Source organism: Gavialis gangeticus, unplaced genomic scaffold, assembly GCF_001723915.1.
Source record: "Gavialis gangeticus isolate Ggan-Ray unplaced genomic scaffold, GavGan_comp1, whole genome shotgun sequence".
In the NCBI taxonomy this organism is placed as follows: Eukaryota; Metazoa; Chordata; order Crocodylia; family Gavialidae; genus Gavialis; species Gavialis gangeticus.
The window spans coordinates 1,060,119-1,081,252 of NW_017729016.1; the positions used below are offsets into that span (position 1 = coordinate 1,060,119).

The 21,134-nt window shown below is 45.8% G+C and overlaps 1 protein-coding gene across 2 annotated transcripts in view; it reads left to right on the forward strand.

The window, feature by feature from the left end:
* Window positions 1-17,015, forward strand: part of USP22 (ubiquitin specific peptidase 22) — a 115,652-nt gene extending 98,637 nt beyond the window's left edge. For both annotated transcript variants that reach the window (XM_019512644.1, XM_019512642.1), the window contains 5 exons: window positions 3,575-3,701; window positions 7,785-7,876; window positions 9,284-9,346; window positions 11,328-11,477; window positions 13,649-17,015. In XM_019512644.1, the coding sequence (XP_019368189.1) occupies window positions 3,575-3,701; window positions 7,785-7,876; window positions 9,284-9,346; window positions 11,328-11,477; window positions 13,649-13,691 (475 nt within the window). In that variant the 3' untranslated portion in view covers window positions 13,692-17,015. The remainder of the gene's footprint in view (window positions 1-3,574; window positions 3,702-7,784; window positions 7,877-9,283; window positions 9,347-11,327; window positions 11,478-13,648) is intronic.
* Window positions 17,016-21,134: the final 4,119 nt, after the last annotated feature.

The window sequence follows — 21,134 nt, forward strand, 5'->3', positions numbered from 1 at the left end:
AGCAGGTCCAGGGAGGTGATCCTCCCCCTCTATGTGGCACTGGTCAGGCCGCAGCTGGAGTACTGTGTCCAGTTCTGGGCGCTGCACTTCAGGAGGGATGTGGACAACATGGAGAGGATCCAGAGGAGGGCCACGTGCATGATCAGGGGGCAACAGGGCAGGCCCTACGAGGAGAGGCTACGGGACCTGAACCTGTTCAGCCTCCACAAGAGAAGGCTGAGGGGGGATCTAGTGGCCTGTTACAAACTAGTCAGAGGGGACCAGCAGGCATTGGGGGAGTCCCTGTTCCCCCGAGCACTACCAGGAGTGACCAGGAATAATGGTCACAAGCTGGCAGAGAGTAGATTCAAACTAGACATCAGGAGGCGCTACTTCACTGTCAGGGCAGCTAGGATCTGGAACCAACTTCCAAGCAAAGTGGTGCTGGCTCCTACCCTGGGGGTCTTTAAGAGGAGGCTAGATGTACACCTTGCTGGGGTCGTTTGACCCCAGTACTCTTTCCTGCCATGGCAAGGGGTCGGACTTGATGATCTGCTCAGGTCCCTTCCGACCCGACCAACTATGAAACTATGGAAGTCTGGTGCACGCAGAGTAAGAGAACCTGTAGTGGTGGTTCCTGCTCTGCGGACGCAGGACTTCCTTCTCCAGAGCTGTCAGGGTAGGGAGGACCTGTTATAAACATGAACTCGGCTTCTGAGAAACTTGTTTCTAAAACTAACTTGAAACAAAAATGTTTGAGTGGAGGCTGAACTCCATTTCTAATCTGGGCTGTTATGAAGTAGAGTACTGGGATAGATGCTTCTCCTAACTATTTTGCACTGTGTTAGTGAGAAACTATAGAGTCATAGTAACAGTGGAAGTCTTAACTCAAGACGCCTTGTTTTTATTGGCTCAGGTTATCAAAAACTGTTACAGCAGGTTACTGTTTGAAACTGCAGAAAAGTATATTTTTAAAAATCTCCTGATGGCCTTAGAACAGGAGTGCAAAACATATGGCCTGTGGGCTGGATTTGGCTCGTGGAACCATTGTCTCCGACCCACCAGCAGTGCATTGCCCCTCAGCTTTGCAGTGCTACCTGCCCCTGGCATTTGTCAGCCAGCTGGAGCTTCATGCCATCGGGAGTGGTATGGAGCTGGGGCATGTGGCTGCATAGAGCAGCATTCATGCAGCTGCCCACCTCCAGCTTTGTGCTGCTGCCCAACGGCACGGATCTCTGGCCAGTCAAGTAGCGTCAGGAACGTGTGGCAGCACAGGTCTGGGGACATGCAGCTGCACAGAGCCATATTCGTGGAGCACAGAGATGGGAGCACACCTCAAGGAGTCAGGAACATGACTGTGCTCCACACCCCCAGCTTTGTGCCACTGTCTAGCCAGAGTTTTGCACTGCCATGTGCCCCTGGCTTCGCACGCACACATGCAACTCCATGCAGCCCCATGCCCCCAGACCCACCTGACCAAATGCAGTCTCATGGATCTGTCCTGGGAGCAGTCCCTACAATCTGGATCCAGGCCCCAGCCCAGGGTGAGCTTGACATCCCTGCCTTTGAAGAGAAGTTACAATGTACAGTATCATTCACAACCATCCTGATTGTTGTTTAAAACAAACAAACAAAAAATAGGAATTGATTTATGATAATTTCTGCAGAGAGAAATTATGCATTAGGGTAGAACTACTGTTATGCCTAGTTTAATCCTGTTGATGCTTAAGGCAGCTAAGCAGACATCCCTCAAAAAGGCTTCATAGCACAAGGATGCGGTGTGCTATGTTATGATCTAGGGAAGAGTCAAATGTAAAGTGTGATTTTGATCCCGTTGTAATGTGTAGGGGACCAAATAAGCCACTCCCAGTTGCTGATGCTACAATGTGGGGGAAGAGATGCAAAAACACGAGCTTTTAAAAAATCCAGGGACAATTCTGAGTTAGAGACAGAGAGATAGGGAGGCAACAAATGTGACTACAGATTAGGTGCATCTGGTCCTGCTTCCTGGATTAAAGGAGTAATCCAGCATCAAATTTCTCAACTCTGAAGGTTTCAAGAATGTGGATTAAGTAAAACCAGAGATGAGAAGTGACTAAATCCATTAAGAAAGCCTACAGCAGAGACAAATCAAAAACAGGGGTGGATGAATTCTGGTAAGGCGCCAGAAGTGGTGAGGAGTAGAATTACAGGAAAAAGGTGATGTGAAAGGAAAAATATTCTGATTCAAAGATACCACTGAGGTTTCTGGATTTATGAGCTAAGTTGAAGGCAGATGGTAAGAGAGGCCTTTCTTGGCCAAAAAGAGGGTTCATTGACGCATCAGATAACAGCAAGTTCTGATACAGCAAAGGGCCAATGGTAGATTGAAAAGCAGAGGAGGAGACGAGGCAGGTGGAAGATGGGGTGGCTGTCACCCAACAGTGACGGTTCAGTTCAGCACTAGCTGGAAAGAAAACAGATTGAATAGACAAGTAGACAAGGCCAGAAATATGTAGGCAATTTATGGCAGAGGTTAGGTGAGCCTTTGGACAGTTGAAAAGGAGCATTTAGCGGAAAGATTCAGATCAAAATGTGGCTTACTGAGAGTCCCCTGATCAAGACAAATCAGGAAAGCCATTGCTGCAATGGCCTCAGATAAAATGAGAACAAAATAAGATCAGTGATCAGAATCAATACTGCTTGGTCCTTAAGTCTGACAGTCTGCAGTTGTCTGAAATTGCAGCTTAATATGTCTTCGCACAAAAACCTTAAAGCAAGCATGGGGAGGGGGTGTTTGCCTGTGTACAGTGTGGAAGTTTACATTTGGAATTACCGGAATTGAAGCCTGTTCCCCTTGTCTTTCCTCTGGTGAATAATTTAACTTAATATCGGGATCACTGAAGCCTAAAAGTTTCTTGTTGGGTTTTTTTTTAAATGTATTTCTGTGAGAACGTATATGTGATAATAGTGTTTTGTCTTTGATTTCCCATGTGCTAACTGTTTCTGCCTCATAAGCTCCATCAAGCCGTTTAAAAAAACCTCTGCCTAATCTCATCAATGAGCAATCAGCTTTTCAAAGTTGGATTTTGAATGTAAAACTTTCAGTTGCCATTAATGTTTTTCTTTAAAAATACTTTGAACTTGAAAGGAACTCTGTGCACACAAACCTGTCTCCTTCCAGAGTTCTCGCCCCGGCTCCCCAAGGCTGTGGGCTGAAACGGCATGGAACTTGTCCACGTTTTTTGGACAAGCTGTGGGCTGGAGACTGGCATGAAACTTGTCCATGTTTTTTGGTTTTGAGAACAGAAGGTCTGTGCAGCCTGTCTAAAAAGGAACTGCTCTGTTGTGGTGGATGAGCAAACATTCCAGCCCCTTCCTCCACCACTGATGCATTTCAGGGCAGCTTGCCCGAGTTGAAGGTCTGACGTGGAAATCTGAACCATGGCGCTCTTCTGTTCATAGGGCTTTTTTTTTTCTCATTGTCACTTAAAAGCTGTAAGCATCATCTCCTGTAGCGTCAAGGGGCCACAGGTGGAAGTGAAAACTGTTTTCCAGATGTGCCGACAGTAATTTGCCTACATTGTGCATCCCCTTCCTTCTTAATATTTTATAGGTTTACAAGGCCAGAACATCTAGGAAGCAGTGCCAAAATCAAATGTAGTGGTTGCCATAGTTACCAGGAATCTACCAAACAACTCACTATGAAGAAATTACCCATTGTGGCCTGTTTTCATCTCAAAGTAAGTTCACAAAGGGCAGGGTAGCTGAGAGAGTACAGACTCTGCTCCAGGAGGATGAATTGAGCTTCTGAAGATCTTTTTTATTTGGAACTCCGCTGTAATGAATGTACTGTAACATTAACAAGTTTAAAGGCCTGATGGCTTGCCTTTCCAGCTGTATTTTATATTATGGTACCCCACAAAATAGCACTTAGGAATGAAGAGGTAACAGAATTTCTGAACCAACCCAAAAAACTAATCCCTAGAAGCACAACAAGCCACACAGAGCAAGAAGGGAAATAAAGATATCCTGAGCTTCAGCTGGAAGAGGGCCATAAATGTACTCAGTACGTTGAAGGGAAAAAATGCCAAAATATGAGACTGCAATGGAGAAGGCTTCCTGTAACTTCCCAGCCAGTTCTCTTAAGATTACCCTGTGGTGGTTGTTAGCAATTTCAACCCAATTGATGTCAGATTCTGTGATGGGTAATAATGTAATAGATGGTCCCTCAGGTAGTTCAGCCCTGTGCTATTTATGGCTTTAACTACAAATAATATGATTATGATTCACAGGGAAGCAGGCAGGCAGTGCAGAGCATGGGTGTTTTTCTGACAGGCAGAGCCTCATGAGCAGTACCAGAATATGTTGCAGTAGCATCTGTCATAGTTACAGAGCTAACTGCATTTCTGATCCCTCTTGGCTTTTCACATGCACACCCACCCTCTGACCCAACTCCCAGTCTCAATGGAGTTTCAAAAAGCCTGAGCCTGAATTGATTCAATCTTTGCAAGTTAATCTAAGATAGCTGGGCTGAATCAGTTTGTAACTGCGCAGGCATCCCCTCTGAAATGACAAAATGCAGGCACATGCCTGCAGTGGCTCAGGCTAGAAGCCCAGGGGGCTCTAGCACAGCCTTCCCTTCCATTCTGCAGTGCTGAGTGGAGTGGGGTGTGGCCAGGCCCTGGCAGGAGGCTCTGGTTAGGGACTGGTTCCCCCTTTTCTTACCAACCCAGGAGGGAATTGATAACACAGTGTTTATCACCCCTTTTAGAAAACAACCGAGGGACATTACCAGCTACCTATTGATTCTGCCTTTGTCCCGTCTGCCAAAGCATGGACTGTAACCAGCATGTGGTCTGCTAGCTAATGCTGAGAGATGTCTGTGTAAAGCAGAGGGAGGAGGGGAGCCGGGGGAAGTCAGGCAGATGCCTGCAGTCTCTGCCAGAGCTGCAGCCAGGGAGCAGAGGGGAGGGGCCAGCCCTGCTATGAAGCAGAGAGCCCCACCCAGCCAGAGAGCATGCCGGGATGCTGGGGGAGTCTGATTTAACTTAAACCAGCAGGGAGTCAGGGACAGACGTTGCATAAACTGGTTTGACCCAAATCACTTAAGTGTGATACTACATTCAGCCAAGTTTTTCTCAAACCGGTTTCAGCCACTTTCAATCCAGTTTATGTGCACTGAACATCTGCTCTGCTACAGGTTTAAACCAGTTTCTGATCACTTCAACCGGTTTATGTGTAATGTCTGTCCCTAGCCAAGTTACCGCCTCTCCCAGGGTAGAATTGTGCAGTTCTCCAGGTCTCCGACTGGGTCGTGGGCTGTGGTCACAAGGCACTATCCACAAGCATCTCAACAGGCATGACTTTGGTTTTGGTCCTTGTCATCCTCTTCATGGGAGCAATGACAATGGTAGCGAATCACCAGGCAGCCTTGTATATTAAGGCATGATTTTACTCAGAACCAAATGTATCCAAGGAAACCAACCTTAAAACAATAAAAAGCCTGTATTTATATACCAGGGGTATCCTTAGTTGCTTCCCCAGGGCTTACATCTCTGGCTTCTGTGTCAATCTCTCTCACCAAGCGCACCTACTCATATCCTGGCCACCCCACACAAAGGAGTCTCCGGAGGGTCCTTTTAACTGCTCTAGTATCTGTTTGATCTCTGTTGTCAGCAAAACAGCTGTGTCACTTCAGGTTGGAGCCTAGAAGTAGATGATTGTCTTGGAATTGCCCCCAGAACATTTGTTGAGAGGTTGTTTCTCTCTAGCTATTGTGTTGGTTTCCTGCTTACTTTTTTAGCAGTCTAGCCTCCTGTTTAGCTGTTCATACTGTTACATATATCAGTAGAACCATGCTGCATAGTTCTGTTGGAATATAACATATTCCACTAGAACCATACAGTATCTTTATCACACCAGGTCACGTACGCTGTTATAAAACTATTACAGATCAGTATTCTTAGATTGCACAGCAACTCCACATCGGCTACAGCTGCAGCCTGCAAATGGTTTTCCAGAGTTGGCCTATATAAAAACACTTATGGCTGTGCATTGCAGAGGTCAAAAAGGCATGGAACATCACAGCGAGATCCACATCCAAAGGAAAAGATTACTGTTCCTCCCTAATGTAGGAATAAAAATAACAGTTTTATGATAGTCGAAGCATGAGCTTCTGCATTGGAATTAGGGTCAGAAGTTACTTGTAATTCATGAACCTGCTTGATCTGCTCAGGCCAAGCCAGTTGATGGACCACAACAAAACCCTCTCACCGTTTCCCACACCTGCCAGCATTTCCTAACTCATGTCTAAGAGACGTTGAGTTTCAACCGGCTATTGCACATCTGTGCCCCAGACACTGTCAAGCAACAGGACAGTCCTCCAAGGTGATATTGGCCTAATCAGGACAGGCAGTAATGCAGTTTGTGCCTCCTCCCCTACCCCAGCTGCTCTGAAATGGTCTGCTTAATGGAAAGATTGCTTTCAAGATGACTTGCTTGTTTTTCTTAGCAAAGTAGCGGAAAGAAGTGCTCAGAAGGTGAGGCTGCTCCCTGAGCAAGACAGCGTGAATGAGAGGGTAGGGAAGACATTTCATCACAGTTCAGCATTTGTGTAGGCATCGCAAGTGAAGGTTTTTGAAAATAAGTGATTTTCTCTATAAGCGATTTTGTTGCCCTGTCTGTTCAGTATTGAGATGTAACATTTCATGCATCAAGCCAGATTTGCAGCAGCTCTATACCAATATCTGTAGACTCCAACAGCTGTTGTAATGATAAATTGTAAGTTATTTATGGTTTAGCAAATATCAAAATCATCATGGAGGGCATATGTTCTGACATAGTTCATAATGCAATTAAAAAGATGAATGGAGAACCAGAAGTATATAAGTCTTAAGTTTTTGACATCCTGATCTGCTACTGGGGAATTGTTACAGCATTGCAGACAGAGAATAATTAACTAGGAGAATAAATACAACAGAAGTTCTGAGAAATAGGGAAAGTGGCCCTCTTTAAATAGAAACCCACTCATCACTTCCTGCTATTTGTTCCAGTTTGGTATTCAGAGTATGATGAAAGGATGACATTGTATTGCAAACTCATTTCTCCATTTAGGAGAAGAGAGAGATTTTTTTTAAAGTTTTTCTTCCTTTTGGTCCTTATTTTGATTTAGATTTCCTTTGCACAGGTGACTGACATAAAGGTGCTGGTCTCTTGAGATGATTTCTTGCCTGATTGAATTGGTCTTATGGCATAGCTAAAGGCATAGCTGTCCCCAGAACACTTTAATCCCAAGTTTGTAAGCTGCCAGTTACCATATGTTTGTGACTAACATAATGACAGCCTGGCTTGCTTGAGTTTTCTGGGTGTCACCTCAGCAGAAGTGCCTCTCATAACCAAAACTGCCCATAATTGTGTCTGGCTCAACACTTAGGTCACCCATTCCATGTAGCAAGCTTTCACCTCTTAGATTCATAGATGTAGGGTTGGAAGGGACCTTGTAGATCTTCTAGTCTGACCCCCTACCCTGGGCAGGAGAGAAAACTGGGCTCAAATGACCCCAGCTAGGTAACCTCTTCATTTATGGAGGTATTTATTTTCTCCAAGAATTGGGATGTCCTGGGGAAAACATGTTACAAGTGTTTTTGAACTTACCAATATATAGATTCTACCAGAAAAATATTCATTCATTTTAGTATCCCTTTCCTGCTGCATGCTGTTCTTCTTTGGTTTCATCTTACTCCCTATATGAGATGCATACAAGGAAAGAAAATGAGTCTCTTCTCCTAAAACCAAACAAAAACCCTTCCATTTTCTGTCTTTAGCGGTTTGAACATTCAGCTAAGCTGAGGCGAAAGATCACTACATACGTCTCCTTCCCACTGGAGCTGGACATGACACCATTTATGGCTTCCAGGTATGTTTAAAGCTAAAAATCCCTCCAGAAACAAGGTTAATCTGGATACCAGTTGTGCATGTTGTGAAAGGTAGAATGTCCTTTGAGTCGGGGTTTTGGAACAGTGTGCATAGCAATGCATGTTCAGGGATATCCCTCCAAGTGTGTCTGTGCAAGGGTTTGCCCTGGTTTCATGAAATCCATTTCGGAACAAACTTCAGTTGAACAGTGCATGTTGTGCACAAGCAAGGTCCTCCTCAGGCTGTTTAAAACTTAGTTTTCTCTTAACATTGGTTTACCTTCAGAGTTGTAGTTAAATGACAGGGGCATCCATTTCTCACAGCATTAAAGATCCAGCAATCCTTTGGGACCACACCCAGAGATCCAAACTTTCCCCTGCCCTCCCATGTATCTATAAACATATATACAAGCTGAATTTAAAACCTCTTTCAGCGTCTGTTCAAATGCCACGGGATCAAAAGAGATCACAGTCCCCATTAATCAAAGGGCATGTTAGCTATTACGCTTGCCCAGATGTAGGCAGACCATTTTCACCCCAAATATCAATCACAAAAACACAAACTTTTATGTAAAAAATCCTTCCATAAGAGTTTGGTCAAGTGATCTGGGACAATAAATACTTACTAAGTATTACAGTCAAACTATTAGTTTGTGGGGTGTTTTGAAAGATTAAGTTGTTATTATATAAATTTAATCTGAACCAGTAAAAGAACAATTTTAAAATCCTTTACCACAGAGAAACATAGGTATTGCTGCCAGGAAAGAGAAACAGCTCCAAACCTCCAGTAAATTGCCTGTGTGATATCAGAGAAAGTTATTTTATATTAGTGCATTCCTGTGTCTTTGAGGCTTTCCCACTCCTCTGGGGAATTCTCTGTGGATAGACAAGATGGGTATTGATGGAAGGTTTCACGTCTGATAGAATATAGTCATTATTACATCAGGGTAATAGGCGCTGGGTGTTTTTGTAGCAGAGGATTCAGGAGTCAGGGTTTCATCAGCCTCTGAAACCATGAGGGAAATTGTATTGCTGTAGTCAAAATTGCAAAATATACTTTCAAGTCAGAACAAGAGAGGTTGACTCACCATAGTTCAAGGAGTTAATGTAATTAGAGAGTCAAATAAATCTTTCCTTGAGCTACCTTAAAGTTTGGAGACTCAGAAGCGGACTTAAGCATGTGCTTGCTCACAGGATGAGGCCCTGTTGGGAGAAGAAATCCCATTTAGGTGCCACTGCTGCAAGCACAAATAAAACATCCTTAGTGCTTAGCAAGCCACTTGTACCACTGACCGGGGTCGTATTTATGTCTGGAGGCAGCAAACAGGCTCTCAGTGCCACATGTGACCCCTTGCCTATGCTTGCAGTACTGCTGCTTTAAGTAACTGTTTTTTGTATTTTTGTTGCAGTAAAGAGAGCAGGATGAACGGGCAATACCAGCAGCCTACGGATAGTCTAAACAATGATAATAAGTAAGTGGTACACTTCAGTCCTCTCCTATTGTGCATGGCGGCTGGCTTTAGCAAGGTGAAATTGAATCTGGTCTGTGTCCTGCCGTGATAAGTGCATTGTTGTATTTTCCAGCACAGTCTGAACGAATGCGAAATAAAGCTTCATACTGCAGGTTTTACTTAGCCTTCATAGTTTTTGGCAACTCATGGTAGACTTAACACTAGTAGTGATGATATGGTATGAATTAGAAGTCGTTGGTATAAGAGTGAGAGAGGCTTTTTCTTTACATGCTTTTCTGTTGCAACAGTGGGTGGGAACTATCATTACTGGCTCTGAGGAAGTTCCAGAGACTGGAAAAAAGCTACTGTTGTGCCAATATTTTAAAAGGGTAAAAAGGGATGACCCCAATAATTATAGGCCTGCCAGTCAGGCATTGATCCTGGATAAAATAATAGAATGGCCGATATGGGACTCAATTAAGGATTAAATTGGGGCAATTAATATCAGTCATCATGGGTTTATGGAAAATAGATCTTGTCACACAAACTGATATCTTTTTTTTATGCAGTTACAAATTTGGTTGATATGGTAATAGAGTTGATGGTGTAGACTTCTGTAAGGCATTTTACTTGGGTCCACGTGACATTTTGATTGAGAAATTACAGTGATACAAAATTGCACATTAAATGGATTAAAAACATGCTGCTGATAAGTCAAAAATTAAGTGGGGAATTGTCATCGAAAAGGTGAGTTTCTAATGAAGGCCCCCCCAGATCGTTTCTTGACCCTGGACTATTTAATATTTTTATCAATGCCCCAAAAGAAAACAAAAATCAGGTGACACAAAGATGTGGGGAGTGGTAAATGACACAAGGGACAATTCATTGGTATATGGTGATCTCAGTCTCTCGGGCATGCTGAGCACAAGCCAGCGATATACATTTTTAATACAGACAGAGATAAAGTCATATGGGTGAAAGAAAGAATGTAGGCCATGTGCAGAGGATGGGATAGTCTTTCCTGGGAAACAAGGTTTTCAGCCCTCTGAAAAAGGCTTGGGAGATGTGCTAGATAATAAGGTAGCATGAGTTCTCAGTGTAACACCGTGGCCCAAAGGGTTAATATGATTTCTGGATGTACCAACAGGGCAACATTGGGTAGGAATAGGAGGTTATATTGTGTTTGCTACAGCCACTACTGGAAAACTGATCTGTTCTGGGGTCCACAGTTAAAGAAGAAAAATTGGAGAGTAGAGAAGAGTCATGGGAATGACTGAAGGATCAGGCAAATGCATTTTAGAGTGAAATACTCAAGGAACTCAATCTGTTTGATTTAAGCAGTGATTTAATCACAGCCTATAAGTACCTCTGGGGGGCCGGGAGGGGAGTGAAGAACCACAAAGCACTCTTTGCTATAGCACGCTAAAGGTATAACTTGATCTGGTGACTGAAAATCCAAGTCAGACAAATTCAGGCTTAAAATAGGGAGCAAACTGTTAATAGGTAGGGTAATTAACCACTGAATCAGCTTACCTTCACTGGAAATGTTTAACTCCAGATAGGGATGTTTTTCTAGAGCTTTGCGGTAGTCCAAAATGGACAAAGGGAGAGAAGTGCTATGGCCTCTGTTATACCAGGGGTCAGACAAGATGATTAAAATTGTCACTTCTAGCTTTATTGCCTACTGATAGAAATCTATTTATTTTAAAAGAAAAACCTCTGACCACTCTCCCAGAGCTGTAATAGCACAATTGGTTTCAGGCAGTAGCAAGATAAGGGGGGAAACTGTGGTTCTTTTTCTTTAGATGGAGGCAACCCATCCCCACCCACTGTTAAGTGTACTGGTGTGTTAATGCCATTAAAGATCCCATCCACTGCTTATGCACATGCACAGATGAGCACAAGTTTCTACTTATACAAAAATGTCAAGTGTTTTTCTTTCTTTTCTTTTCCCTCCCTGCCATGGATCCAGTCATTCAGTAACCATGCTTTTCCCCACCAGGTATTCCTTGTTTGCAGTAGTTAATCACCAAGGAACCTTGGAGAGCGGGCACTATACCAGCTTCATCCGGCAACACAAGGACCAGTGGTTCAAATGTGATGACGCCATCATCACCAAGGCTAGCATTAAGGATGTACTAGACAGTGAAGGGTAGGTTGTGGACAAACAAGGGGATGGGAAAGTTTTGTCTTTAATACAAGACCCCATGTTGGTGGAAGGAAGACAGTTGTTATGAAGCAGAAAAGGGGTGTGGTGAGAGCCACAGGCGAGTGAGTGGCAGCTGGACAGGGTGAGAAAGAAGTCGAGTTTGAAAAATGCTGTGAAAGTACCTTTGTAGGAGATCCCCCTGCCAAACATCTAGAGGAGGTCGCCCCAGGAAGGAGGAAGCAAGTCTGACCCACCAGCTTGACCACTGAGACAGTGAAGGCCAACTTCCAGCTCTGTCTGTGCATCATACAAGACTGGTGTCTGTAACTGGCACTCATGTTCACTGTCTCCTACAAGGAGACACAAGATCCTACAACGTCACCAGCAGGACAGGTGCTCTGTCCCCATTTCCTTCTCCACCTGAAGTCACAAAGATCAGGAAGACCTTTTTAAGCTTTTGCAAATGGAAGAGGCTTGTTTGGCCCCAGCTGACGATCAGACAATATGGTGTTGAGTGTCATATAAATATCTGAACAGACACCCCGAAAACAAAAGCCATGACTCTATATGAAAAGCCAGGTAAAACCCCTCTAAGATTACTATAACGGCAAGCGATTGAAGAAAAGCCAGTAGGAAACGCTGAACCACAGAGAGGCAGGGGAGTGCGGAAAGCAGGTGTGACGCTAGTACTTTTAATTTTTCCTTTCAATTGATTTTATGTTGACACTGTGGCTTTAACTCTTTGCATCCAGCAAGTACTGGGAAGTTGCACAAAGGCATTTGTACATGTTTGTCATTCGAGAGGCATCAGGGATTGTGTTCTATTTTGAGAATAAATAAGACAACTTAAAATCTGTAATCGCCTCCATGCTGGCATTTCCAACCATGGGTTTGGTATTGGAAAGATCAGATCTGTTTTGTTCTTGTTTTTAATTATACCTGACATTTCCTTTGATTGCTGTAGGCACAGATGTTCAGTTTACAATTTTTTAATAGGTTTTCACTTTTCTTTTTCTGCAATTCAACCTGGCAATATGCATTTGCTTTATAATACCCATTTTTTAGTGCCAAATTATTTTCATTCGTTCGTTCATTCTAAAGGTCAGTGGACCAAATTAATTTAGTGGGTTTTTGTTTTGGAAGGAAACGGGTAACACTGCTTCTGGGGCTGGTCTCATCTGTGGAAGTAGCTTGCAGCTCCTCTCAACAGTAGCCTCCCCAGCTGATTTAAGATGCAATGTTAACTAACTGAAAGGAATCTTATCCATTTAGTCACTATCTAAATAAATGCTGACTCTGACTGGGCCTCCATCTGTGGAAGCAGGCAAAAGGTTAAGGGAACTCTATGGGAGGGGGAGGAAATGAGAGGTAATAGTCTTTTTGTGGCTCTGTCTCCAATTTTAACTGAGCCTTGCAGCAAACCTGCTGAGATGTGGTGGGGAGGGAGGGGGGCAGTATGCACAGGGATTGCTTCACTGAACTGCAGACTTCATATGGGTATAGAGTTCAGTAGTCTTATAGCAGTCCTCAGAAAGACTGCATGGTATTTTGGACGAGAAGAGAAGTTTATCCAGTTGAAACCACAAAGCAAAGCATAGGTAGATGTGATAGATATGGTGCAGGTCAGATTTGGGTGGGTATGCAAGGGTCCTTGGTTCTTTTTAAAATCAAGGGGAACTGGATCTTTAACAATTAAGTGGTGGAGACCTCAGTCTTGCAGCTGCTTCAGAAAATGGCCCCCAAGTAGTAACCTAGCGCACCCCTGCTTAGCTTTCAAATCGTGACTATAGCTGCAGGATGCACAGTCAGAGAGGTTTGTAAGACCTGGCTAAACAAAGCCTTGGCTGGCATGATCTAGCTGGGGATGGTCCTGCCTTGAGCAGGGGGTTGGACTAGACGTGACCTCCTGAGGTCCCTTCCACCCCTCATTTTCTAATGACCAGATTGCGCTGGTGATAAAATCCTTCCAACTGACTTTTCCTGGTCGTTGTAGGAAGCTGACACGCTTCCCTGGAATCTTTCCTAAAAAAAATATATATATATATATATAATATTAAGCCAATAGTCCTCTTATCATGAGTGGGTCATTAGAATTATAAAGCTGCTGTAATGTGCAGATAAAATGGTGTCTTTTCTTCTTTTTCTTTTTTTTTTTCCTTTTCTTTTTTTTGCAGATATTTGCTGTTCTATCACAAACAGTTCCTGGAGTACGAGTAGCCTTATCCAGCAGCTTGTCAGATGAATGAAAGGAAGCAAATAAGCAAGCCTTCTGAAATGACACACAAACCTACCTGAAATGAAAAGACCCATTAAACAACAACTAGCACTGAGCTGTAACAGGACCTACTTGACACTGGCTCACAGCCTGGCGGAGTAAGAAACGAACAATGTCCAATGTGTATGCAGTCCCGCAAGGACAGAAAGGGGGGAAAAATAAAGAGGCTACAGTCAGTCACGTAAGAGAGGAAATATTACAATGAAAGGAATGCTCTGGGTGGGGAAACGGGAGCAGAGGAGTCCGGGCAATGGTACATCTCCTGTGGTCCTCCGAAATGTGTGTGGGAAGGCAAGGGGGGTGTACCCTCATCTCCATACAGCATCTTCTCCATTGGTGCTTCAGCTCCAACTGACCAATCATATAACAGTTATAATTCAAAAAAAAAAAAATCCAAGCCCATTTTTTTTATGCATATGGGTCTGAAAGCAGTGAAGTGGAGGAGGAGGGGATGACACAATTAAGGACTTTGCAAGTATCTTTTTATTTGTGAATTTTAGTTATTAAATAAATACAGTATGAAACTATTAGACTCTTTTGTTTCGACAAACTTAAAAAAGAAAACCCTGGATTGTGGAACCGAAGCGACAGTACTGAGACAGGTTTCCAAGCATGCCTGCGGCCCAGGTACCATTGATGCCATTGGACTGCTCATCACAGCATCAGCACAGAGTCTTGTTCTGTTTGAGCCCCTTTTTTTTGTTTTTGTTTTGTTTTGTTTTCTATAAATAGCTATTTTCTTAATTTTTTTTCCTTTTATTCCCTTTTTTTCACGAGAATGAAATTCATAAATGCAACCATCAGTAAAATGAATGAATTGGCGTGTTTATACTGTAAGAGTGGTCTTGGTTCTTTTTGTTTTGGGGGGGGGAAAATGTGTGTCGGTTTGATTTAGCAAGAAGGTGGCGTTTGCAAGACCCTTGGTATTGAAAACGTACCATCTGCTAGAGATGGCTGCTGCCCGTGGAGCAGGGAGGGATGGCTCTGCTGCTATGGAGCACTTCTGCAATGCACTGGCTAGGAAGTAAACAAAGCGTTTTCTCCCGCTGTATTCAGCAGGCTTTCACTGGCTCCTTGTGTCCTCCCACATCTGTTAACTCTTTGCATACGTCTCTCTCCTGTGTCTGATCCCAGCCTCCTCATCGGTGTCCTTTGCCCTTAGTCGCTGGCACACTTTGGCCTTGACTTGTCACAAACGCATTTCTGTTCCCTTCTCTCTCCGCTGTCTTTGAAAGTGTCCTATTGGCCAGGCTGGCTACTGGTGTAACTCAACATGCACTGTCTTACTCCCAGGAGGCTGGGACATAAATTGAATTGCAGTCCGAGGGGGAAAGGGTTTGTTCACCTCTTAACCCTTTGCAATGCAAAGCTTGAAAACAGTAATAAAAATGATTTTGCCCCTCTCCTCTCCCCTCCCCTGCACGGTGGGTTTTACAAACCCTGGTCTGGCCAAGGCTTTAGCCCCTGTATTTCTGTGTAAGGGCTACATGGAAACGGTCTTGTTCGATCTCTGCATATGTACTCAGACGTGTTGGCAGCAGCAGCAAAAGCTTCTCCTCATCAGGGGTGCAGCCTGGACTGGGGTAGTCAAAGCAAAGAGAGCTTGTCTGCAGAGCTAACTGGAGAATGAGAAAAGGTTAAACCGACCCCTGTCATCTGGAGACAACTTGCCTGTGCCTACCTGCAGAAGACAGATCTGGAGAGTGGTGTGATATACTCAGCAGAGGGGATGGGAGGAGACTAAGCAAAGCTATTTCTGGAATGAGCATCTTGCAACTGAAGCTCCACACCAGACTGGATTCCCATTGTTGATTCACACGCCCAGAGGAAGACGACAAGCCAGCCCTTCTGTACTGCAAGAGATTTCTGCAACACCCACTGACAGCGGCAGAAGCTCAGATGTCTGTCTGAACCAGCTAGAATCTAGTGCACCCACCAGCCAAGTACGGGAAGCAAACCTGAAGGGGCTGGGGCCAGCAGGCAGCACAGTTCCTGCTTGGTGGGTAGTACATTGGGCTTTCTTAACCTGTCTGCCCCATCCTCCAGCTTGGAGGAGTTCAGACTTTATTTGGTGACGATCGCATTTAAGTGGGTGCTGCAGAGTTGTCGTAGCAAAGGAAAGAACTGCAGATGGAGTGTAAAGGAACGTGCGCACGCGCGCACACAGACCCAGAACCGTGTGTGCTTATTGTGTAGACACTTGACGACAGCTTCTGCTACCTTTTTAATAATGCAGCAAGCTCGCAGTGGAAGAAAAGAAGCAGCCTCTCATTATTCCTCAGCCTGTGTTTCCTGATGCAGCTTGAGCCACCACCTTGGATGTTACCGAAGACGGGGCACCACCTTGTGGCAGAAAGGCATCCTTGGCTGTGTGGCGCGGAAAGCCTAGCGCTCCCTTCCCTTTCCTTTCCTGCTGCTGAAGGCGAAGGAAGGAATTGTGTTCTTGCTGGCGCAGGTTCATCCACGGGAGCAAGCCCCATCCGACGTGTTCATCGCGTGCAAGGAAAGGGCTCGGGGGACAAAGCCAGCTCTGTGGAACCAGCCTTTATGCGCTGTGTCATGCGCTAGGGGAAGACGCATCCTTGGCATTACCAGATCTGTGATGACATGTATTTTTAAAGGAGTGGGGGGAGGGTGCCTTTCACTGCTGTGCTTCATTTGAATCTAGAGTTTCAAGCAAGTGGAAAGCTGCTTTTGGCTGGAAGCTTGGTCCCTGCATCCCCTGCAGAAAGGCTGGTTGATACCTCCAGCAATAGTAAATCATGATGACAGGGGAGTGGCAGGATTGCCACCGCTGTGACAACCAGTGCCCTGTAAAAATCTCTGCCTCACTAGGCCTTGTGCTTTCTCTGCCTCTGCATAAAAGATGTTACGATCCTGTTCCAGACACGTACGTTAGAGAACCAGGAGGATCCCTGCTGCTGTCTTGCCCCCACTGCTGCTTCTCAACGTCAGCTCCCAGGAAACCCAGCAAGGCCTTCGGTGCTTCGTAAGGGCACGGGCTGAGTGATGCCTGCCCCACATACTGATAGGAGCTGAAACCGGCCCACAGCTAATTATCCTGTTGTTTTGACTCCTGACTTTAAATGCACTCTGGAAAGCAGCTTAACCTGCCCCTTGTGTACTGAGCACTGCCCTGACCAAGCAGCAGAAGAAATTCCCAGTGACTGGGTGGAACCAGCGTGTGTAACATGGCACATCACGCTTAGCTGCTGGTGTTGACATAGCTTTGTACATGAGGCAAAAATAAAGGCCAGAGACCCTTACTATGCATCTGTTGACCCCTTCCCTCTCCCCCGGCCTCTTGACTAGGGGGAGATCATCATTTCAGTCCATTTCTTCAAGGCACCTTATACTTTTGGCTACAAAACACGGGGGTTTTGTAGAGGGGCCCTCGGGAAGGTTAATCTGAATTAACTGCAGGTGTGATTTTTAAAGTGACTTAATTACACTGCATTAAATCTTTGTCGGGATGCTTTTAAGGTAGGGGCATGTGCATATTTTTGCTATGCAGAAAAAGAGGCCGGACTTTACTAGCCACAAACTGCTCTGAAGCTACTGGCCAGGCGCACTCTCCCCGCGCTCGGTGAATGGAAGCTGAAATGCAGTAACGTCTCCCTCGAAGAAGGAGGCTTCCACTTCGACTCATAGAGAAGTCGGGTTGCAAGGGGCCGCCTCTAGTCCCAGCCCCTGCCCAAGGCAGGGTCTTCCGTATCCAAACCATCCCACACAAATCCGTGGGGCAGGAGCGTGCACACAGGCCATCAACACGGAGTAGGAGACACACGATGCAGCCTCGACCACGTCTGCTCTGCAGTAATTGCTCATCCGTCCTTGCCCTGATCCAGAATGAAAGCGGCCGTAATTCAATTTAGCCGAATTCACTTTGGCGAGCGAGTGAGCTGAGCAGGCCACTGTGGGCTCCTGCTGCCTCTGTTCCTATTAGCCGGGTACATCGCTAACCTCGCTCGGAGGAAGTCAGTTCTGCCGTGTGCGGCCAGCTGTAATTTGGTAGCCGCAGCTGCCTGGATGCAGACTCTGTTGGTTCTCTCGAGTCTGTTGCATTAACGCTTCTAATTGTTTGTACTTGGCGTTTGCAAATATCCCATTCTCTCGTTGCCTATCGGGCTGACGGCTTATTCTGTGTTCCTTTTCCCCTCAATATTGATACAATGATTGTTTGGACCAAATTCCCATAGAAAGGGGGGAGGGGGAGGGCATGTGGAACATTCACCTCCCATTTATCATAATAGCTTGGCGCCTGACAGGCTTTTTTCTGCGGTCTCCAGGATTGCAGCAACGCAGGCTGCCTTCTGTTGTAGGGCACGGCTGTTCTCCCTGCCTCCGTCGCAGCCAGTGCCAGAGAAAAGCTAGCACTTAATAGCAGCTACAGCATGGGCCGCTCGACTGCGCGGGTTGCTTGGTAACGGGAGGGAGGCCTGCCAGAGGGCAAGTGGACTCTGAATTAATGAATGAATGAGAACAGTATCCAGCCTTCTTGCGAACAGGGGGACTTGGCTCGCGAGAGTCGAGCAGCGTGCGCTGTCATGCTAACCGGTTTTTTTTTAATGTTGCTTTGTTTGAGCTGTTAATGAGCACTTCAGCCCCCTTGAGACGGATCCTGGTTGCAACTGCGTTGCTTACGGGGGGGTGGAGATCTCTGGCTGAGATTTTTTTTTTGTAATTTATTTCACTTCTGAGGCTCTGCCTCTTTTGGCAGACACCGGGGAGAGAGGATTGGAGCTGTTTCCCCCCAGTGACTAGGATCACTTCCCCGGGCATTGTGAGAGAGAGCCCAGAGCATCTGAGCTAAGCTAAGCTAAGCTAAGCTAAGCTGCTGCCCTCGAAGCGTTATGAGCACCGCGTCTTGGGAAAAGGCACGTTTCGTTTCTCGGAGGCCAATTCATACCTGGCCTGGGTTGATGATCAGCAGAAAGCTGCTACCTTCCGATATCTGTTAGGCTCATGTAAAGCAAAATTTCTGTGGTCTCAATCTCGTTCTCAGAACATGAGTGCCTGCACGCTAAACGAAATCCCAGGGGATATCCACATCACCCTTTGCTGGAAGGGCAGCCAAAATGAGCCTTATGGGGACAGAAGTCCTTGCTCAGGCCTGAATAGTTTCCATGGCTTGGGGTACCTTGAGTCATGCTGGCCCGGGTGTGCAGGGCCGTCCTGCACTCGCGTCATGTCATTGCTTCATTCTCCAGGGCTGTTCACAAAGCATCTGTCCCCAGCATGGTCTTTATCCACAAAGAAAGCAAGAGGTATCGTGCCTTGCAGGGGACCTTGTGTATCCTCTCCACTGTGCAGGGAGGAATATTGAGCAATTCAGTTCTGCGCTCCAGAGGCTGCTGAACAAAGCTCAGTAAACAAACTGCATAAAGGAGCAGCTTCCTATCCCTCGTCTATAAATGTCACACGGGTAAGAAATAGCAATAATGACCTGTAGGCCGAGCTCTTCCTGGCAAGCAGCGACCAGCTGGTTTTGCATCATCCTCCAGCCAGTCATTAACTGCCAGGAAACAGCCTTTGTCTTCAACCACCGTGTCTCAGTTTGAAACTGCTTGGGCCTAGAGCTGCTGTCTGTGCTGGCTGCCGGACATCCACCTCGTCCCTCTTCAACAGCCTCATTCTCCATTATGACTACTTCCACAAAGACCAACAACTCCCCTGGTAGCTGCTGACCAAGACAGAAACCTCCTCCCATTCCCTGTAAGCCCCAATGATGTGAGCGATGCTTCCTGTTGCGCACAGCGCTACAGCCCTGCCCACCCCTCCCATGTGAGAGGCCCACAAACGTTATTTTTTAACAGGAAAGTACAAGATCACCAGTTTGCGTCATCGTCCTGATAGGCAGGCCTTGTGCCTCGGATGGCAGCATTTCAAGGCTCAGTCGCCAGATTTGAGAAATCAGGCTGGAGAAGAGGAGATTTGATGCAAGTCTGGGAAGGTTTCACCTTTCTTCTGTGTTCGTTGTCCTAAAGGTACATGCCGTGCAGTTGAAGACAGGTCCCTGCCATTGCATTCCCCCACAGGGACTTCAACTACTGTATGGGAGAATGTGGAAACAGAGATTGCTGCTCTGAGTGCCATTTTGGGTCTGCCAGAGCCAAGTAGTTCATTAAGTGAGCTTGGATAAGTCATCAGACAGCAGTGTGGCCAGTGTCACATCTGCCTACCTTTTGACAACCCCCCCTCCCCCCCCCCCCCCCCCCCCCCCCCCCCCCCCCCCCCCCCCAGCTTGAATGGCCAAATGCCTGCCAATACGTGGGTTGAGTGGGGGGCAGCCCTTAGTGGGGCCTGGAGCAAGGCTTTACATTATGCCTCTGGCACTGTAGCAAGATATCTTAACTACACCCTGGTGCCCTCCAGAGGGCAATTCAGGACGATGAAAATTTAGGGCTAATGAGGAACTCCTCTGGCAACCCAGGATATGTGGTAGCTGGAGTCCTCGCCTCACCTCAAAGCCACTCAGGGCATCTCTACACATGCATTCATGCTCTCTAATTACTGCACATTAAGTTTAGCACCTGTAATAAGAGGTACTAAGTCAATGTGCCATAGTAGTGCTGGCACACACCTTTTTAGTGATGTTAATGCTCAGTAGACTCATTTGACTGCACATTAGCACAATAGCACAGCTGTTGCCATGATGTGCTAATGCGCAGTAGAATGAGTTTACTGCGCATTTAGTGTCTTGTGTAGACACACCTTCAGCTCTCCAGCTTTGGCCGGTTTCTGCTATGTCCTCATTGTCTCTGCTCTGTGTCCTGAGGTTATTCTGTCTGCAGCAGTACCTCCTGGGCCACTGACATGGCAGTGCCAAGAAGACAAGAGCCCCATTCAGTGCAGGAAGATACTAACCAGGTGGAATATTTTAAAACAGTTTCTTAGAGATGTATTATGTGGAGTTTTTTTTTTTAAAGGTGGCACTTGTTGGCAGTATTATAACACCTCGCTTGCACTTTCTTCTAGCTGTCTAAAGATGCTGGTAATTTTCTCATGACAAATATTGAGTCTCCTGAGCTTGGTTTCCTGGTGTTTCTCCTCGCACTCATTTCTACAAGGCAGAGTCCCCCACAAGTCTCTTCAAGGCAGGCGGCTTCTCATCCTCACAGTGTAAGACTCATGTAGCCCTAAACACCAATTTTGTCCCAATGAGGTTTTAAAACCTACATACCTAAGTGTTGGAGCTAAGACCTCTCCAAAGTGATGGATTCTAGATGTGCCCTTACAGGGGCCAGGTCTTTCAAGCACATCTGAAAACTAGGCCTTTTGAAGATGTCTAAGGTTGGGTAACCACAACAGGGGCACCTAAATTAACTGTGCTCTTCTGAAAATGTTTGGCCTTGGGAGACTTCTGTCCCAACACCATTCATCTT